Source organism: Thunnus thynnus, chromosome 20 (genome assembly GCF_963924715.1).
Source record: "Thunnus thynnus chromosome 20, fThuThy2.1, whole genome shotgun sequence".
NCBI lineage: Eukaryota > Metazoa > Chordata > Actinopteri > Scombriformes > Scombridae > Thunnus > Thunnus thynnus.
Window position 1 is genome coordinate 2297229 of NC_089536.1, and position 19011 is coordinate 2316239.

A 19011-nucleotide genomic window follows, 5' to 3' on the forward strand; every position below is an offset into this window, starting at 1 on the left:
AGGCTCTAAAAGTGAGTCAATCCCCATAGACCTCCATGTTAAAATGCCCAACTTTACAGCAGAAATAAACATGTTTACAGCCTGGTACAAAAAATGGCGGTGAAGTTTTTTATAACTCACCCGTTTAAGTTTTATTAAACCGTAAAGTTCTGCATAATGAAGGACATGGCTGCTTTGAGTGACAGGTCCACCAGCCACTCGGTGGCTTGTTTCAGCCATTTGGCCCGCCTCTTTGCCCATTTTTGATTGGCTGGGAGTTAGGCAGCATCACGCACTGCCAAGATGGCGACGGCTGGAGCGGCTCACTTTGAGCTTCAAAACTGCTCTTCAGAAACCAACGGGTGACGTCACGGTAACTACGTCCATATTTTTATACAGTCCATGGTCTTAACCAGCAGCCCTGGATGTTGTTAGAGAGACACAGAAGGACGAGGTTGAATCTGACGGACTGGAGACTGATGTTCCTGTTAATCACTGACAGCTCTGTTGTTTAAGCATGATGACCTTATTGATGAAGGTGTTTCTAAAGGTTTCTCTGATCTTTACTGAGTCGTTTTTGTGCCTAAACCAGATTAGAAGATGTGTCATTATATGTTCAGTTGAAGACTTGTTGACCTGACAATACTTGAAACTAAACGTTCTCCTGATGCTAAATAATCAAAGTATCATGTAAGAAAGAGGAAAAAGACGTGTGAGGAACCAGAGTTGAGGACATGGTGAGAAAACACCAGAAGAAGAGAGAAATGTAGCGACGCAGGAGTCCTGCATCTTCAGGCCTTCGAGTGTCCCTGAGTGTGGGGGGAAGAGCCAAAGTGAGCGCTCGTGTAGAGATAGCAGTTTTCCCTCACAGCGTCGTCTTCAGTTGTCAAGACGACGGTATATTTTCACCTCACACAGCCCCAAACCCCTGCCCACCCCCCTCCATTGAATCAACCCCTCCTCCCAGCGCTGCTTCCAGTGTCCTTCACACATGACGTCGCTGAGCAAACACACTTCAGCTGCAAGGTGGAAACACATCACGGAGTAGATCATCATGGAGACGCTGCTCATATTTATTAAGACCTTTAACACAACACTACACCTCAAAAACCTCAGTGATGGAAGAAATACTCTGCTTTGAATTTCAGAAATTATGTTTGCTATAAAAACTACAATACCCATGAGCCTCAGCTGCAGTTGCTGTGTGGAAGAGCAAACTGATCCAGAATCAGATTTAAAGATTTAGTTTTATCAGGTTTCCACATTCAGGTGTAGTGCAGAATTTGAAGCTTTGTGATTGGTTGTTTCTTACTGAAATGCACCCTGGGAGTTGTAGTTGACTTCTCTCCTTCAGTTTTTTTATGTCTTCAGGCTTTTTATTTATGACTCTATGACACGGTTGTTCATCTTTTACGCTGGAGAGGAGAGTTTCATGTCGATCCAAGACTCGACTTGAAGAGTTCCAACTCGCAGAAACACTGGACGCCTGAAACAACTCCCACTGCGATAACTCCTTTATTCTGTGAGCTAGTCGATGTTAGCCAGCGTATCGGTGCCAAAGTTATTAATCATACAATCATACAAGCATCATGAGCCGTCAGCAGACGTTAAGGCTGGCACGTCGTAAACGTGGGAACCTTTTCCGTCTCTACCATCCATCACGTGTGACGCAAACGTGGCAGAAGGTTTTAGATAGATGAAAAAAAAACTCTCATGAAAGAAGAAGATGTGGAAAAATGTCACAAAATCTTTATTTAGATGCAAAGAAACAAACTGAGGGAAAGAGTCATAACTCAGTGTGACTTACACTTCCCGAAGATATCATTATCTCCGACGTCCATCGCCAATAAACCATAAATCTGCTCAGAAACCAGAGAAAAAAAGAGGCTGCAGAACTTATCTGATAATCATCACATTTTGATTTTCTTCAGTATCAAAGTAATCAAGTGATAGTTGTTTGTACATCATGTTACACAGCAACCAGGAGCTGCTAACAGCTGATTCACACGACTTTTAAAGAGACTTTTTGCCAAAATGTGAACAAACAAACACATCATGGAAACTGCTGAGAGCACGATTATCCCCAAAATCAAAGTAACACAAGGAACAAACAATAATAACAAGACAAAGTCCATTAATATGAAGTTTTTTCAATATTTTTATGACATCACTAATACTCAGAATCTTATATTCTATCCATTCATGCACAGATATTTGTCCTGTGAACATACAGACATAAAACTTCACACTGCAGCTTCATCTGTGATGTTTGATTTCTTTATTTTCTGCCAAAGAAGACTCCCGCAGCTCTGATGGCAACCGCCGGCTATAAAACTTGTGTTTCTGCGGACAGAAATGTGTGTTTTGGTGCCACGTTCATGTGTTTCTCTCGGTAGAAACATTAGCAGCAGAGTGGAACAGATGATAAGGTGTAATGTGTCTCGAAGGCTCTGCGTAGAAACTGATGAGTTTCTCCTCTCTGTCTCCCTCACAGAGCCTGGGAACCACGAGCAGATACGACACCAGGAAAAAGTAAGTCCTGTCTCCTCTCAGCCTGCAGGGTTCATTTACAGTTTTCATACTTTACTGATTACACATTCTTGTCTCTTATTGTCGTCCTCACTGCCTTCCAGTTCGCCTTTGTGCTGACATTTTCCTGCATTTATACACTCTCTGTGTTTTCTGCTCTGTGAAATATTATTTCCTGCAGCCCCGAGCAATAAGTCATGATTTAATAAATCGGGAGGCATGAACTCCTCCTGTATGTTCTGCGGGAGTGATCTAAGAAAACCAGATTATGTCAGTGTTTTTATTGTTTTCCGTTTTCACTCAATAAAACCAGATAGAGACGATATTTTTAGCTGAAGAAAGAAACCTCACAGTGTCTGGTTTAACTCTGAGGAAAGAAGCAGTCAGGTTGAACAGGACTCTGGTTGGTTTTTCCTCCTCGGATGATTCGTTTGTGCAGATCTGAACGCAGCAATCAGATCAAGACCACCACACAGAGACTCTTTACAGGAAGTGGTTTCGGTTGGTTTGTGGCGGAAACGTGATCCGACCTCCATCTGACCCACTACGAGGCTGCACGTTTAGGCCCGACTACGTTGTCGTCTTTATATTTGAGCAGGTAGAAGCTTCTTCCTGTGTTTCTGTTTTCGTCCCGCCCCCAGATTCATCTGACCAATGAGGGGAGAGCATTTTGGTTCGCTTGGATGTTTTTGATGCTGAACTACTGTTAAAGTCATCTGCTGGTTATGATGGAAGCGATGGTGTAAATGGTGTTAACACCAGATCATCTCGACTCACTTCAGGTCGTTTACATTTACCACCGAAGAACAAGTCAAACACCTTTAGCATCATCATCGATCCGACCTAAACTCTGAGAGTCTGAGTCAGTCTCTGAGAGAAACTGATCATTTAACGCACTTTTATTTCTAGCAGACTTGATTTTTTAGATTCTTTTATATTTTCTTTTTAGCGTGAAAATGTATTTTTGGTGTTGTGAATAGTTCAGAATAATCTTTTTTTTTTCACTCACCCTTAGTTCACAAAGTCAATAATGTTAAGTAAAAACTGTTTTACAAGAAATATAAATTGCATGAGCTCCTGTGTGTCAGACTGAGGAGAAATCATATTTCAACCTTTAAAGAATCTCAACTTTAATCTCTTTGTGAAACACGATGTAAAGTTTCCACATGACGTCCCGGCCGACCTCGATGCAGCAGCGTCTCTCTGCTCCTCTAGATCGATAGAACAAAGCCTCACATACATCCATAGATACATAAACACACCGTGTTGCATGAATCCTGATTTCTCCTTTAACCTGACGCACCAGATGGTTTCATACACAGAGGCATCTGAGCAGTCGCCGTGGAAACTGTTTAGAAAAGGGCAGGAACTTTAAAAAAAAAAACCAAATACATGCAGGTGATTGGATGAACCATCTGTCTATCACCGTCTTACCTTGTGAGGCAGCTGGATTCATGACGCTGATTGGTCTGAACCATTGGCGGTTCGGACACCAGCGCGTGAGGTGATGTCATGAATCCAGCTGCGTCGTGAGATAAACTCTCCTTGAGTCAAGGATGTAAATGTTTTTGGTCTTAGTTATTGTATAGTGTTGCATATTCAGGCAGTGTTAATAGATTTTCATGGCCACGAAGAACAGAGGCACGAAGATTCATACTAAAAAAAGATGTTTTGTCAACTGAAATGACTGATTGACTTACAGCAAAATATCTCCTCTGAAAAACAGATCAGACTGAAGAAGGAAAGTGAAGATAAAACTCTCAGAATCACAAACTGGTCCTCACAAAGATAGAAAAACACGAGCTCTATCCCAGTTAGTGTGTGTGTGTGTGTGTGTGTGTGTGTGTGACTTCTGACTTCTGTGTGTCCGATCAGCTGTGTGAAACACTGATCTGAGCGCGCTCAGTGTTTGGTCTCCTCAGCTGCAGAGAAGCCTTTTCATTCTGCTCTATGAACCGTCTGACACATTATCACACACAACGCTGTGAGTGTGTGTGTGTGTGTGTGTTCATACGCCTGCAGTCATGTAAGCATACAGTACTCGTGTGTGTGTGTGTGTGTGTGTGTGTGTGTGTGTGTAGTTGAGGTTTTGCTCTGCTGAAGCGAAAATGACGTTAAATTAATCGTCCAGAGGAGACAGAAAGAGGACAAACAGACAGACGAGGCGTGGGAGGAAGAAAAAAGAGAGATAATATAAATGAGAGTGGACACATGCAGCAGTGTGTGTGTGTGTGTGTGTGTGTGTGTGTGTGTGTGTGTGAGGAATCAATACCTGCACCATTTGGCTGTTCAGTGCTGAAAAACAAACGCACCTCTGCTTCTGTGGATCAATAGATTATTAGACGGTTCCAGCGGAGGTTTATTTAAACTGCTCGTCAACAGTCAGCTGATGAAAATACACACAGGAAGTTAAAACTTTATTTACACATCATGATGAAACCAGTGTAAAGCTTTCACACAGTTTGGATAAAATCACTTTACATGTAAACAGAATGAATTATAGTTTGATTTGTCTGCTGTATTTGTGTGTATAAATAACGTAACAATATTTCTTACAACCTTGACCTGTTTTATAATAATATTTTTAATGATTATCAAAGATTTGTACATTTTTATTGGTCCATGTGCCATTTTTCCTGTAATTTTGGTTCCTGGTAGCTTTACTGCTGTCAGTGTGGATTTCCATTCATGAAATATTCATGAAATATGATCCAGAAAGTCCAGTTTTGAGTCAAAGATCTACGGGCAGCAACTGACGATCATCTTCTCAATCAATCGATTTTTTTTTGTCTGAAAAATTCCCTTAATGCTCATCACAGTTTCCCAAAAGTGACGTTTTCACTCCAAAACCTAAAAATATTCCACTGAAATGATTGAAATGATTGACAAAATAATTTTTGTCATTTTTCACTGGAAATAATATCAAAATAGTGGCTGATTGATTTAATTTTGTCGATTTGAATACTCACAATTGTTTCAGATCAATTAGTTTGAAGGTTTATCAAAGGTCTTAACATCATGAGACAGGATGTTGAAAATTATCACGTAAAATTTGTACAGTTTTATAAGCGTCTGTGTCATTTGTCTTGTAATTAGTTCCTGGTAGCTTTATTGCTGACGGTGTGTGTTTCTACTTATGAAATATTCATGAAATATGATCCAGAAAAATCCAGTTTGCGTCACAGATCTGCGGGCAGCAACTGACCATCATTTTCTCAATCAACTGATTAATTGTTTTGTCTGTAAAATGTCAGAAAACACTGAAAAACATCCGTAATGCTCATCACAGTGACGTCAAAGCAATTAAAAGCAATTTAAATGCTAAAACCAAATTCATTTTTCTCATTTTTTGCTGAATATTTCTTTTTTTTTAAATTTCATTGATCCACTTCCTCATTGATCGTTTCAGATTTATGAGTTTGAAGGTTTATCAGGTCCTGCAGTAAAAGTCTCATTCAGTTTTCTCGGACAGTGTTTATTTTTTTTTATTTGAATCTAAACAGTTCAGCCTTCCTTCAGACTCGCGCCGTCTTCTCGCTGATGATTGAACTCCGGCTGAGTTCACATGTGGAGTAAACGGAGCGCGTTGTGATGCTGTTCACTTTGAGTCAGAAACATTCTGCAACATCGACGTCTCTGATGCTCCATAATTCTTCATATCTGCAGCTGCACTGAACTCTCTGCAGAACAATATGTATAACACACACACACACACACACACACACACACACACACACAGAGACACACACACACAGACACACACACACACACATACACACACACACACACACACACACACACAGAGACACACACACACACACACACACACACACACACACACACACACACACACACAGAGAGACACACACACACAGACACACACACACACACACACACACACACCTCATGGGGATTTACTGAAGTGGAATTGTTCCGAGTGTGTCGACCAGGGTACCACTTTGCAGCGACTGTTATGTCACACCCACACACACACACACACACACACACACACACACTAAGGGGCCCAAAGGAACCATTAAGATTAATGGCCTCTGGCTATGTGTTGCCATGGCGATATAACGGAGGAAAGAAAAGGCAGAAACTGCAGCTCTGCGTCTGCCTCCTCTGAGGACGTTCACATGATTGTCTCGTCTCACACACACACATCAGATCGGTTCATCTCACTGCTGAATCTGACTCGTCTCAACCAAACTCAGAACTATATAGATATATTCCTTTTTGCATGTTGATACATGAAAAATTCATATTACTGCTTGATTAAATAGTCACATTACTTTTTATTTCTACTTTCATTACTCAGCCGCCCGTCAGCTTGAAAGCCTGAATGTAGCTAACGTTAGCACGCAAGCTAAGAAGACACAACATGGAAATAAGATGATTTTGGTTGCAACAATTAATCGATTAATCAATTAGTTGTCAAATATTAAATTAATCCCCAACTATTTTGGTAACAAAATAGTATTAAATAATCAAGTCATCAGTTTGAGTCATTTTTTTGAGGAAGAAAAGCCCAAATTCACAAATGTGAATATTTTTTGTACAGTAAAAGTCTTCTTGAACATTCAGGTAAAAGTTTAAGTATAAATTGAAGTTTGTCAGTCTTCCCGGTGAACATGTGGAGAAAAGTTTCAGTTGTTTTATGATCAAATGAGGTGTTGAATGTCCCTCTGCCTGTATGTGTCTCTGATTATCCGAATGAGATCCTGTCTGCTGCGTGTTGCTCTGATATTTAATATCAGCGTGCTCTCTGCGGTCTCACTGTATTTAATTATACGAGCTGACAGTTAATCCAGATGAGCTGAGAGCAGATTAACATGCAGAACAGATTCATGTTGCTGCCAGTTTGTCACCTGGAAAGAAGAGAAAGAGAAAGAGAAAGAGAAGAGCAGAAAGCAGAAGTATAACTCAGTCTCATGCTGGTCAAACAGAAATGTTGAATGATCTAATAAATTATATTGTGTCTGGTTTGGTGTCTAAGGCTGTAAACAGTGATTAGAAGAAGCAGCACGATGTGAGCAGCTTGTTTGTTCATGAAATAACAGCAAGTTAGAAAATGATAAAAGTCTGCTGGTGAAGGTTTTTCTGTCTTTTGTTCCCTCCTGAGTTCATGTTCAAACCGAAAAACACGCAGTGAAACTGGTCTTTGTTCTGTGTGTGAAGTTTGAAGAGTGTTGAAGTTGAATCGTGGTGCGACGAGAGACGAGGAGCTGCTTTCAGGACGGAGTTTGTTTGAGGACGTTCATGGAAACCTGACATAACCTCCGCATAACACACGCAGAGCTGAAACAATAACTGCAGCCTCGAGTAGCAGCAGTCGTGACTGGAAGTTATCTGAGTCATCGGCTCATTAGAGGGATGTCTCTCTCTCTCTCTCTCTCTATCTCTCTCTCCCTCCCTCTCTTTCTGTTTCTGGTGCATTTCATCTCTCTCTTTCAGTCCTCCCACTTTCTCTCTCTCTTTGTTGCTGCTCCTCTCACTGAGCTGCTGTTGTTTTGTAGTAGATGTAAGAATCTTGTTTAGCGACACCAGAATAGATGTTTAAGTCCTTTTACTTGTGTAAAAGCTGCTCCTTCCTGCATCAGTGACTCTCTCCTTCTTCTGCCTTTTCTTCCTCATGGTTCTCCACAACTAATCTAGTGAAATCTGTTTTTCCTGTTTTGAATAAAAAACAACAACAACTTTAGTTTTTTTTTAAGGAGACATAATGTACTTTCTGTACATTTGAAAGGTTGATAGTTTCACTTTAAACATTAATAAGGAGAATGTCGAATGTTGAATATCTGCAGCTGCTCAGGTACGTTGTGGAAAGACTGTCGACTGTCTGATTAGTTTCTGGATGTTTAAACAAACAACCAGAACTGCAGAGTCGCCTGAAAACATCCTGACTCTGGTTATTATTATTAGGGTCTGAGCCCAAAAGGGGCAAAGACCGAGCACCTAGCGGTTCACTCACACTCTCTATTCAAATATATGAGTATTTTCCTGTGTCCAGCTGCAGTTACTTATTGTCTCTACACACCTGACAGGACACATGTTAATTAAACTTTGACCAGGTCATGTGGGATAAAAGTCTTTACTTTTCTAAAAACAGACTTGATGAAAATTAGGAAATTAATTTCTTTTACAACCAAACTCATCAAGAGTTTTCAATTCACTAATTGAAATTCAAGTGAATGGACCAAAAACTTGCTTAATTTTGATGCCACAGGTGTGAGCAAGACAGACATGTCTCACCCTGCAGAAAATTCTCATCCTCATACCGTTGAGGTTTGATGTTTCACCATGACAGAGGAAGTTGCTATAACTTTATTGTACATGCTCCAGTCTGCACCAAACTCTGCACCCCCTACGAAATTTCAGTGAAGCAGCCCCAGCAGCAGGCAAAACAGTGGACAAAGGAGATGATGTTTATCTCCTTCTGGCTCTGTCTTAAAACAGCCGGGTCTGAAGACATCTACATGCCCGTCACAGAAGACCTTCAACTGTGCCGCGGCCCGACGTGCACGGAGGCACGAGGGCCCGTTCATCGCTGCTTGCAGCTTTAATTATTATTATTATTATTATTTATTAGGCCTTTATTTAACCAGTAAAACCTAACTGAGATTTAAAATGTCTTTTTCAAGAGCGACCTGGCCGAGATGATCAGCAACAACTGAAACTGACACATCTGAGTCTGAAGCACCTTAAAGTTCAACTGATTGTCCAACTGACTCCCATTCAAAAAATATAAATAGATAAACAAATAAATAAATAAATAAAAACAGAAAATGTACTCAAGTTCTTCATGTCAGAAAGAGATCAGAGAGATTTCTCTTTATTTCTCCTGTACAGTGAACTTCTGGACATTTGTTCTTCAGCTCCAACACTCGATCACTTGTTGTTAAGTCATTTTTCTGACAGTCACACTGGAGACAAACGGTGACTGAACCTGTAACCCTGCAGTCACTGGACCAGCCGGGTTTTACGCAGTATGTAATTTATTACTAAAATTTTTTGTTGTTTAGTCATTTCTGGTGTTTTATTTCCATCCTGCTGCTGTTCCAGACACCAGTAGAGTCCGTTGTTTCAGTTTGTACTTTATGAAGCTTTTTGTTGGAGCTCCGGAGTGAAGGATTACTCCCTGCAGGTTTTTCTTTCAGACGTAAATACAGCATTTCTTTTTCATAAAAACCTCGAACATAGAAGAACTGCCACCAACATCTAAACCTGATGTTTTCTGTTGATTTATTTGTCTTTTGTTTGTGAAGCTGATGGTAACAGTGTCAGCTTGTTTACATTTGGTCGGTTATTCAGAGGAAGAAGGAAACACACATAGACTCAGACATATACACATAGACATCCATTTGTATTTACCCTCCATGAAGACACATGGAAGTGTTTTCTGATCTGGAACCTTCATGGTTGAAGCAGCTATAATCTATATGTTCATAACTCTACTGTATGTGTGTCGGTTTTGGCTCGTAGTGATGAACCTACAGAGAATTAATGAGATGATTAATGGGAGAGGAAAGAAGAAAAAACAAAGTTCTGATACACAAATCTGTTTCCAGTTTTTGGACTTTTTCTCTAATCTTTGATTTTTGGTGAAATATTGGATCATTTGAACATTTATTGAAATGAAAAATCACTATTTGGTGGAGCTGTTAACAACTCATAGACATGTGAAATGTGACCCCGACTACACACTGCTTTCTGTAAGACGTCAAAAGACAAAAAGGTTGGAAACAGCTGGTTTCTCCTGCAGCGGTGCATCATCTAGAGATTCAGGGTCTGCCTGTGATGCACACAGTTCTCAGCAAAAACATATCATAACAGCAACATTACAGCTTTCACTATAGTTTCAATGTCTGTATCTGTAGAATATGCCACACACATGAAAACAATATGAAGTGTTGCCCCTGCAGGTCAGCCTGCGCGGTGCAGCTGGTCAGAGAGTCGCTCTCTGTGATGTTAGTTCAAACCGGGACTCCTGCCTGTTGTTTCACCTGCTTCCAGATGGAGATTTGGTGTTATTTTCCTTCTTTTATTGTCAGTTTCCCTCCTGACAGTTAGTTTGGAGGTTTGTTTGAGTGTGTTTGGCTCATTCGGGGAACTCTGTGTCGTCTGGAGGGATTTTCTGCACTTGGAGCAGTGACAGCAGGGGTTTAACTGGTGAAATAATCAATATAATCAATAAAAAACCAGACCCCAGCCGTCAGAAAGAACCTGCTTTCACCTCACATATTATTTATTTATTTTCACAACTGAGCAAACGCTTCTTAACCTTTTTCTGTCTAAACTAAACATAAATGAATTTTATGATGAAATGATGTGAAAGTCAAACTGTATGTAGACAGACAGAGCTGCAGTATCAGCAGCTGTCTGCATGACGCTGTAACTGCATGTTGCTGTCAGTGCAGGAAACCGTGGCCGTGTCACACCCAGGGAGGCACTAATGTAACATCATCTCTGATTGATGCCTTTTATTTCCTCGCTACAAACTCCTTAAAGTGCTGCTGGGAAACTCTCCTGATACACATACATGATACTGTCCATTACAGTCCTGTCTGCTCCTGTTATCCTGCTGAATCGTGACTCCATGTCTCATCAGTGACGAGAGTCCAGACGATTATAAAGCAACAAAACAAAAAGGTGTGTGTGTGTGTGTGTGTGTGTGTGTGTGTGTGTGTGTGTGTGTGTGTGTGTGTGTGTCATCACAACAACAGTGTTTTACTGAGTCATCCTGTTAAACACTGATGACCTGTAAACAGGTTTGCAGATCACATGTTCTGAGCTTTATGAACATCACACTTAAACGTCTCATGACTCATATTTTGTTCTGAAGGTGACTGAAGGTCACATGAACTCCCTCAATGTGTGGCTTCACTTTATGTACAGAGCAGATGACAACATCACATGGACCTTAGTGGCAGTAAGAATACACAACATGACCTTTATATTAAATCTGATCAATTAATAGAGAGAGAAGTGTACAAACAACACTGACTCATAGAAATAATGTGTTCATACAGCAGCGAATATGTTCTATAGGAAGCATAATGCCAGACGGATTACATTCTCTGTCAACATAATGAGAAGGGTTTGTTACTGAATATATCAGTAAAATGTTCAGAGACAACTTATTTCTTTTTTTTATATTTGGCAAAATATCTGTAGCAGTATAACATCTGCTGCTGCAGCTCTATGAAACAGTTTTCAGACTCCAGCAGTATTTAGTTGAGGTCAGAGAAAGATCATCGTTTCTGCTTAATACAGAAGAAAGTCTGTATTAAACGAGTCACGACGTGTTTAACAGTTAAGCAAATCCAACATCTTTCACTGATCTAACTAAATATAAAACACAGCATCCAGCATCCAGCCTGATCTCTGACCTACCGCATCACCTGTCAACATCATCCAGCCAAAGCAAAACTATTTAGTAGAATATAAAGATAATTATCAGGAGACAGAGTTGGCAAACCCACTCAGACACTTTTCACCTCTTAACTCTTGTGTCTGGATGTAAAAGGTCATTTCAGGAAGTTAAAACAAACAACCAGGACTGAACAGACTCCTGAAAACATCCTCGTTCTGACTGATTACTGCATCCATTTTGCCTTTAATATTAATAATAAATACAATCTGAAAGTGTTTACGCAGCCACAAAATAATGAATTCATGTAAAAAAAAAAGATAATAATAATAATAATGATGACCGCTGAAGCCGTCGCACCACCTGAAAGCTTCTTTACTTCTCTTGTGCATTAAATTTCATCATCATCATCATCATCACCACAGACAGAGAGAGAAAAGTGGAACATTTTATTCTTATGACTGTAATATAATTTACAGTGAGGACACGAAGCTTCTGTGAGTGACTTCAGCTCCGACAACAATTATGTTTGGTAACGCAGCGTAGTTGGAAAAAACTATTTAGTGGCATATAAAGGTAATTTCTAGGAGACGGCGTCTGTAGTCTGATGAATCTCTGCAGCTCTCATGTTGTATGAAGCCACAGAAAGACATGGAAGAGCTCAAAGTTCAAAGATGGAGTCATATTTATTTGCTGAAAAGTCTCACTGAGCATGCTCAGTAGAGTCCGTCTCCAGCTGGTCTGAAACTTCAGATCTTCTCTCAATCTGCGTCTGTTCTTGTGAAAATGTGATCAGTCACATCCCGACTACTGTTCCAGTTCAAAGGTCTGGATCTGGCCAGTGAAGCACGGTCTCAGTGACAGGAAGTGTTCTTGCTCCACCAGTTTTATGGAGGATACTGGGAGCTGACCTGTGTGGACTTGGATGCGTTTCACAACACCTGGAGCAACACTGGAGGAGATTCTGAGAACTTGGACTGCTGTTATGTCACTTTGTTAAGTTTTAATATTTTTTTCAGGTGAGAAAGTAAACATTTAGATTCCCAACATGTGGTCAGTTAATCCAAATAATAAATTTACTCCCAACGTTTTGGGAGATGTGAGGAGCCGCTGGAGGATCAATCTGATCTCTGCAGCTCTTTGCTCCTTTATTGTTGGCTGGATATCACTGCAGAGTTTTGATATTTGATATAATTCCTTTTTGGAAGACAAATGTTGGTCTCACAGATTAAATCTAATGTTTGTTAAAGGTGAAGCTTCATGTTTTTATTGGACAGAACGACACAGTGCTGCTCTGTAGACTTTCAGATCCTTTCATGTGCAGATATCAACACGTTTCAACACAAATCTACAAATATAAACATCAAAATGAACAGTTTTCTTGGTTAAAAATCTCATGATGATGATGTCACAGTGCAGTCAGGTACAGGTGTGTTCCAGCTGTTAGTGATCGTACTGGTGCAGACTGGTAGCTGAATGGTTACTGTGAACTGTGTGTCACATGACCCCAGCGTCCCCAGTTCACTTCAAGCCTTGGACTTTTATATCCATCTCTCTTCCCTTGTTTCCTGTCTGCAACTTCACTGTTGACCATCCAATGAAGGCAAAAATGCCAAAAAGATAATCTTTAAAAAAAACAGAAGATGATGATACTTCATCCTCCCGTCCTGAATTTGCCAAGTTTGAAGTCTCAAGTACACAAGTCTGAACTTGGCGCCGTGTGTATTAAAAGCCTTTTTCCTCTGAGCGGACTGACTTTCTGTTTGCTCCCCACACACATGAATGATTCAATCTGCAAAGATCTGTCAGATAAAGAACCTCTGACTGACAACAAACCTTCGCCTTGAGGTCTGAAAAATCTATTTATTCATTTATTTGCACCATAAAAACACAAAGTGGAATCTTCCTTCAAGCTGAACACAGCTGCTGTTCTACAGGAGATGAGAGTGTTTGATGGTAAAAAGATGCTTAATGTGGTCTTGGATGAAACCTGACAGTCACAGTGTCATCCTGACATCCAGCAGACTGTCTCCACCCACACAACGCCGTCTATCACCTCCACGTCTGAGCCTGACTCCACCCACTGCATGATTATGAAAGATGCTAAAGAATGGGCAAGGGGGGAAGGGGGGGCAAGATTTTACCAGCTGACAACTACAGCAACAGACAGCTGGCTCGTTGAAGAGCTGCAGGGTGAGATGTGAGGAGGATGTCTGTTGTTTTTGTGACTCCCAGAAGCTCCTCCTGCAGACAGTCACAATCAGCATATATCTGAACATGAGTAATATATGAGTCCTTTATGACGTAGAGAACTCCCAAACATGAGTGGCTTGGGAGTTCTGATGACAGGTCGAGCCTCAGTGTCAATGTCAATATCAACGTCAGCATCGATGTGTTTCATCACAGTACAGTCGTATAATTTAGTGCTCAGTAGCTGTTTAAAGTTCTCAAACATCCACGTCTCCTCTCTGCCTGCTCACGACTCACACAATGATTCAGTCCGTCAGCAGTTAGTCATCCCTCATCATGTCTTAAAAACCAGCCTTCTTCAGTCTATTAGAACAAAAAAACAGGCTTCAAATTACCTCTTTTTTAACATGTGTGTGAAGAACATCCTGTTCTCTGGAACATAATTGCAGCAACATTACAGATAAGTGAAGGATGTGAAGGATCAGGGAGGCAGACAGCAGTCTGGCTTCACACCTCCACATCTTCCTCTTCCTCTTCTTTATCTCCTCCTGCACACTCGGGCTTCGTCTAACGCGCCTCAGCGTGAAGAGAGGATGTTCTGAATGTCTTGTTACAGTTTGGAAACTGTGCAATAACATTTTAGAGAAATAAGCAGATATAATGTTATTCTTTCATCCTCTTTTGTGAAGTTTGAGCAAACACTGTCACTGGTTATTCATCCATCCATTCATTCTCTCCAGGTGAAAGAAAGCAACATAAAACCAGATAATAAAGTTATTTATTACAATGATAGGACACAAATGACTTAAGTGTAGAAATAAGTGAAATAAAAGAGGTGAACTGCTGCTTAAATCAAATAAATAAATACAGCTAAAAGAGGACTTCAGGTCGTTCAGCTAGTTTGTGAAGTGTTCTATTTTTAAAAACTTCTCTACCTCCTCCTAATCTGCTTTTAATATTAACAAACAAGGAGAAAAGTCTTCACCTCGTCCTAAATGAATACGAGAGTTCTTCATTGTTTTATGAATGAAGCAGTTACACATGTTGATGATGATGGTCGTCCCTGTAAACCCCGCCCCCAAACTTCCTGTACTTTTGGAAAGTAACCCTGGTTCCTGCGGTGGAAACATGACTCTGATAGGCTGCTCCTCGACAGCTTCCTGAAAGCTGACCAATCAGAACAGAGTGGGCGGGTCATCAGGAGGCGGGGCCTTAAAGAGACAGGAGCTAAAACGGCCTGTTAGAGACAGAGGTTGAACTGAGGGGCTGCATAAAGGACCAGTAGAAGATAAATAAGGAGTTTTTAACTGGAAACCATGCAAAGATATTCCAGTAGAGCCTCAGAATGTAAATATAGAGCTGGAAATGAGCAGAATAAGCTCTACTTTGTTTCATTAGAAAGTGTCAAGGATAAGGATAATGTCCATCGTAACCCGTGTGTGTGTGTGTGTCTTTGTCAGTTATTAATATATTAATCAGGTTTCTGCAGCTTCTTGTACAAATATTAGACTTTAACAAATGTCTGTGTCTTAAATGTGAATCCACGACATTTGATTCATGGTTGAAGAAAGTAAACAGGTTTCATTGTGAAGTCAATCACAGACATCTCGCCGGACATCGAGGACCTTCCTGCTTTTAATAACGTCCTCTCAGCCTCTTTATACCTGTTTAGATGCATAATTGCAGGCCTGAAGCCCACAAACTGTCAGCTATATATAACTCCAACAAAGTTCCTAAAACAGTCATTTAAAGCAGTTGCTGGTAGTTTACTGAAGGTTTTTAACAGTTCTCAGTTGTTTTAATGTCATAGTTCAGCCAGTAAGAAGCCTGCTCTCGACCCGACTGTTCCAGATTATTTTATATCTTTTATATCTTTCATATCTGATGTTTTAGAAAAGGTTGTTTTTACAGTTACACCACCTTGACATTCTTGCCACCATCTCCTTAAAAATGGATTAAAACCAGAAATTTTAGACCAGATCCTCAAAAAAGAAAGTATGCAAGTCATTTATTTTCACATTTGAACCCTTTCAAATTAAAGTAAACTATATGGAAACAAAAATATTAGCATCACGTCATTGATCCTTAAATAACTTCTTAGAGCCTTTTTAAAAAACACTTCTATTAATCTTAAGTTTTATGTTTCCAGTTCTACTATATTTTATGTTTTTTTTGTTTATGTTTCTGTTTTCTTTAATTACTGGATTTTATTTTATTGTTGTGCTGATTTTAAATTGTATATTTAATATAATATATACAAATACAATGTATGATATATATAAATAATAATAATTTATATAATAAAATATTAATCACATTAATTTGATATATCGCCCAGCTGATATTGTCAGTTTTATTGATTAATCGATTAGTCTTTTGTTCTATAAAAATGTCCTGGAATCATATCATTTTGATTTTTCTCTTTAAAAAATGACTCAAAACAAAGAATCAAAGATGAAAACAGAGATGAATTCTCTGTTAATGGACTGTTGAGCGTCGTGCTGCTGTCTTCACAGTAAACTGAATCCTGCTGTATGTAAACAAATCCAGGCGTTTTATTCTGACATTTCATCAACATGTAAAACTGTCAAAGACCTGAAAGCACATTTACACACAGACTCATCCGCTGCTGAGACTTGAACTGTTTCCTGCATGTTTCTCCCACTCAAGTGACATAAAAATGACTCTTATTCTGTTATTTCTTGCTGGGAGGAAAACCAGTGGAGTGATGCATCCCAGCTGGAACAGAGAGGATGAGTTACTCCAGATATTCAGATGAGGAAACTGTGAGAGCCTCGTACAGTACTTCTCTCTCTCTCTCTCTCTCTCTCTGTCTCTACCCGCCTCCATCCCTTCACCTGTTGGTCTTCAATGGGAACCATGGAAACAGTGCTATCCTGAGGCAGCTGTGAGCCAATGAGCAGCAGAGAGGCTGGCGGGATGCCGGCACATTAATTGTTCGGAGTTGTTTGTGATGTCAAAAACGGTATTGTTTGTTGGCGTTCTTTCATCCTGGGCGTCTGTTCCCTCGGGTGGCTGCTGCAGGCTCAGAGGAGACGTAACTCCTCTCCTCTCCTCTCCGCCATGGCAGCAACATCCCAGATATACAAGACCAGGAAGTAACCACAATATGTTGAAGTATCAGTCTGGTGATGTTTGATATTAGTCTTCATGTGCAGAGCAAACCGACAATGAACTGATCTACTAACGAGTATTGTTATTGATACATCTTGTTCCTCTGCTGTTGTACAAAAACTATTAAAATCACATCAGTCAGACACCAATGAACCATCATCACCATGAACAACAAACATGAAACTATATATTATATAGTAGGAACTAGTGAACTTTGACCCAGACAGCCTCAGTCAGAGTAGAGAAGTCAGGAAGTGTTAAACACACAATATGTAATTTCAGCCGCTTCAATAACAACAAACGGAGTGTGACGACCGTGTGAAGTAGCAAGGGATCATGGGAGTTGTTGTCTCCGTTGTTAAATAACCAGCTTCACCGGGATAGGATTACTCCAGTGTTCATCATTCAGGATGTTTTTACCTGCAGAGGTCTCCTCCTCTCCAGAACAAACAGACCCGGAGATTACAGGTAAAAACACTGAATGAAGCTGTTTCACCTAAAAAATCAGTGTTTCTCCGACGATGTTCGGCGACCACCGGACGTCCGGTACGGGCTGTTAGCCGAGCTGCTGCTAACACTTGTTCGGTTTATTTCTCTGATAACTTTAGATCCAGACGTTCGGTCGGTTTCTCCCGGGAGCCGAATTACCCGCAGAGGTCTCCTCCTCTCCAAAAACAAACGTACACGCAGATTAAAATCGTTAAAAATATGAATTAAAGCTGTTTCACCTAAAAAATCAATGTTACTCTGACGATGTTTGGTGACCACCGGACTTCCTGGAGGGGCTGTTAGCCGAGCTGCTGCTAACGTTTGTCCAGTTTATTTCTCTGATAACTTAAGATCCAGACGTCCAATGACTAAAATCCTTCTTCCGGCTAAAAGATATAGTTAAAAACCACCTAAATTTATCATGAAAATGTGGCTTAAAACTGAATAAAATTCCATTTATAACAGTTTGTGTGGAACAACCACAACGCCGATGTATTATCTTGTATGTGTGTAAGTTACTCTTTGGTAGACGCCATTGTAGCGGACAAACACAGCGCCGCCGTATGCATCTTGTGCGTGTTTACTCTTTGGTAGAGGAGGTATGACGCCATCGACAGGCGACCAAATGAAACGGTCCGTTACTTTGATTAAATTACAGATTTACACAACTCAACAACATATATAACATAGGTCTAGTTGTTTTTAGACATTTTAATGTGGAATAATTACATATTATAGCTTTAAGAGACCAACTGTTGGTTTGAGACACATGAGATTTGTCTACAATAAGAACAATATCTAACAGTCTATGAGCCTTAAACTTATTAAATTTCACAGCCGTCATGTCTGGATTTTTGAGAGAAAACATCAGAGTGGTGGTTTTTGTCATAATGCAGCAGCAGTACAAGTGTTGCTTCCCACCAACTATCAGCCTCATTAGCAGCTCTGCAGTCTTTTAATGCGACGACATTTACTCTGATAAATGCCACTTAGACACTGAGGACCAATTTCCACCAACACTCTGTTAACCTGGAGCTTCTTCTAACATGAACTCTGTGTTTCCACTGTGGGATAAACAGCTTCGCAGGCATTGGTGCTAATATTGATATTCATTTTATTTTTAAATGTCAGTACAATAATTTTCATCATTAATTTATCAGCCAATTATGTCATGAAAAATGTTCCGTTTATTATCATGAAAGACAAAGAAAGGCGGCAAATTGTCACATCAGAGGAGAAAGAAGCATCATGTTTGTTGTAACAGCAGAACATGGAAACATCCGAGGAGCTCATGAGTCTCTATAGACAACAAACAT

General features: G+C 40.2%; 1 protein-coding gene across 4 annotated transcripts in view; it reads left to right on the forward strand.

Annotated features, from left to right (window-relative positions):
- Nucleotides 1-19011, forward strand: part of ankfn1a (ankyrin repeat and fibronectin type III domain containing 1a) — a 133944-nt gene that overhangs the window by 35066 nt on the left and 79867 nt on the right. For all 4 annotated transcript variants that reach the window (XM_067575570.1, XM_067575571.1, XM_067575569.1 and 1 more), the window contains exon 6: nt 2474-2511. In XM_067575570.1, coding sequence (XP_067431671.1) covers nt 2474-2511 — 38 coding nt within the window. The remainder of the gene's footprint in view (nt 1-2473; nt 2512-19011) is intronic.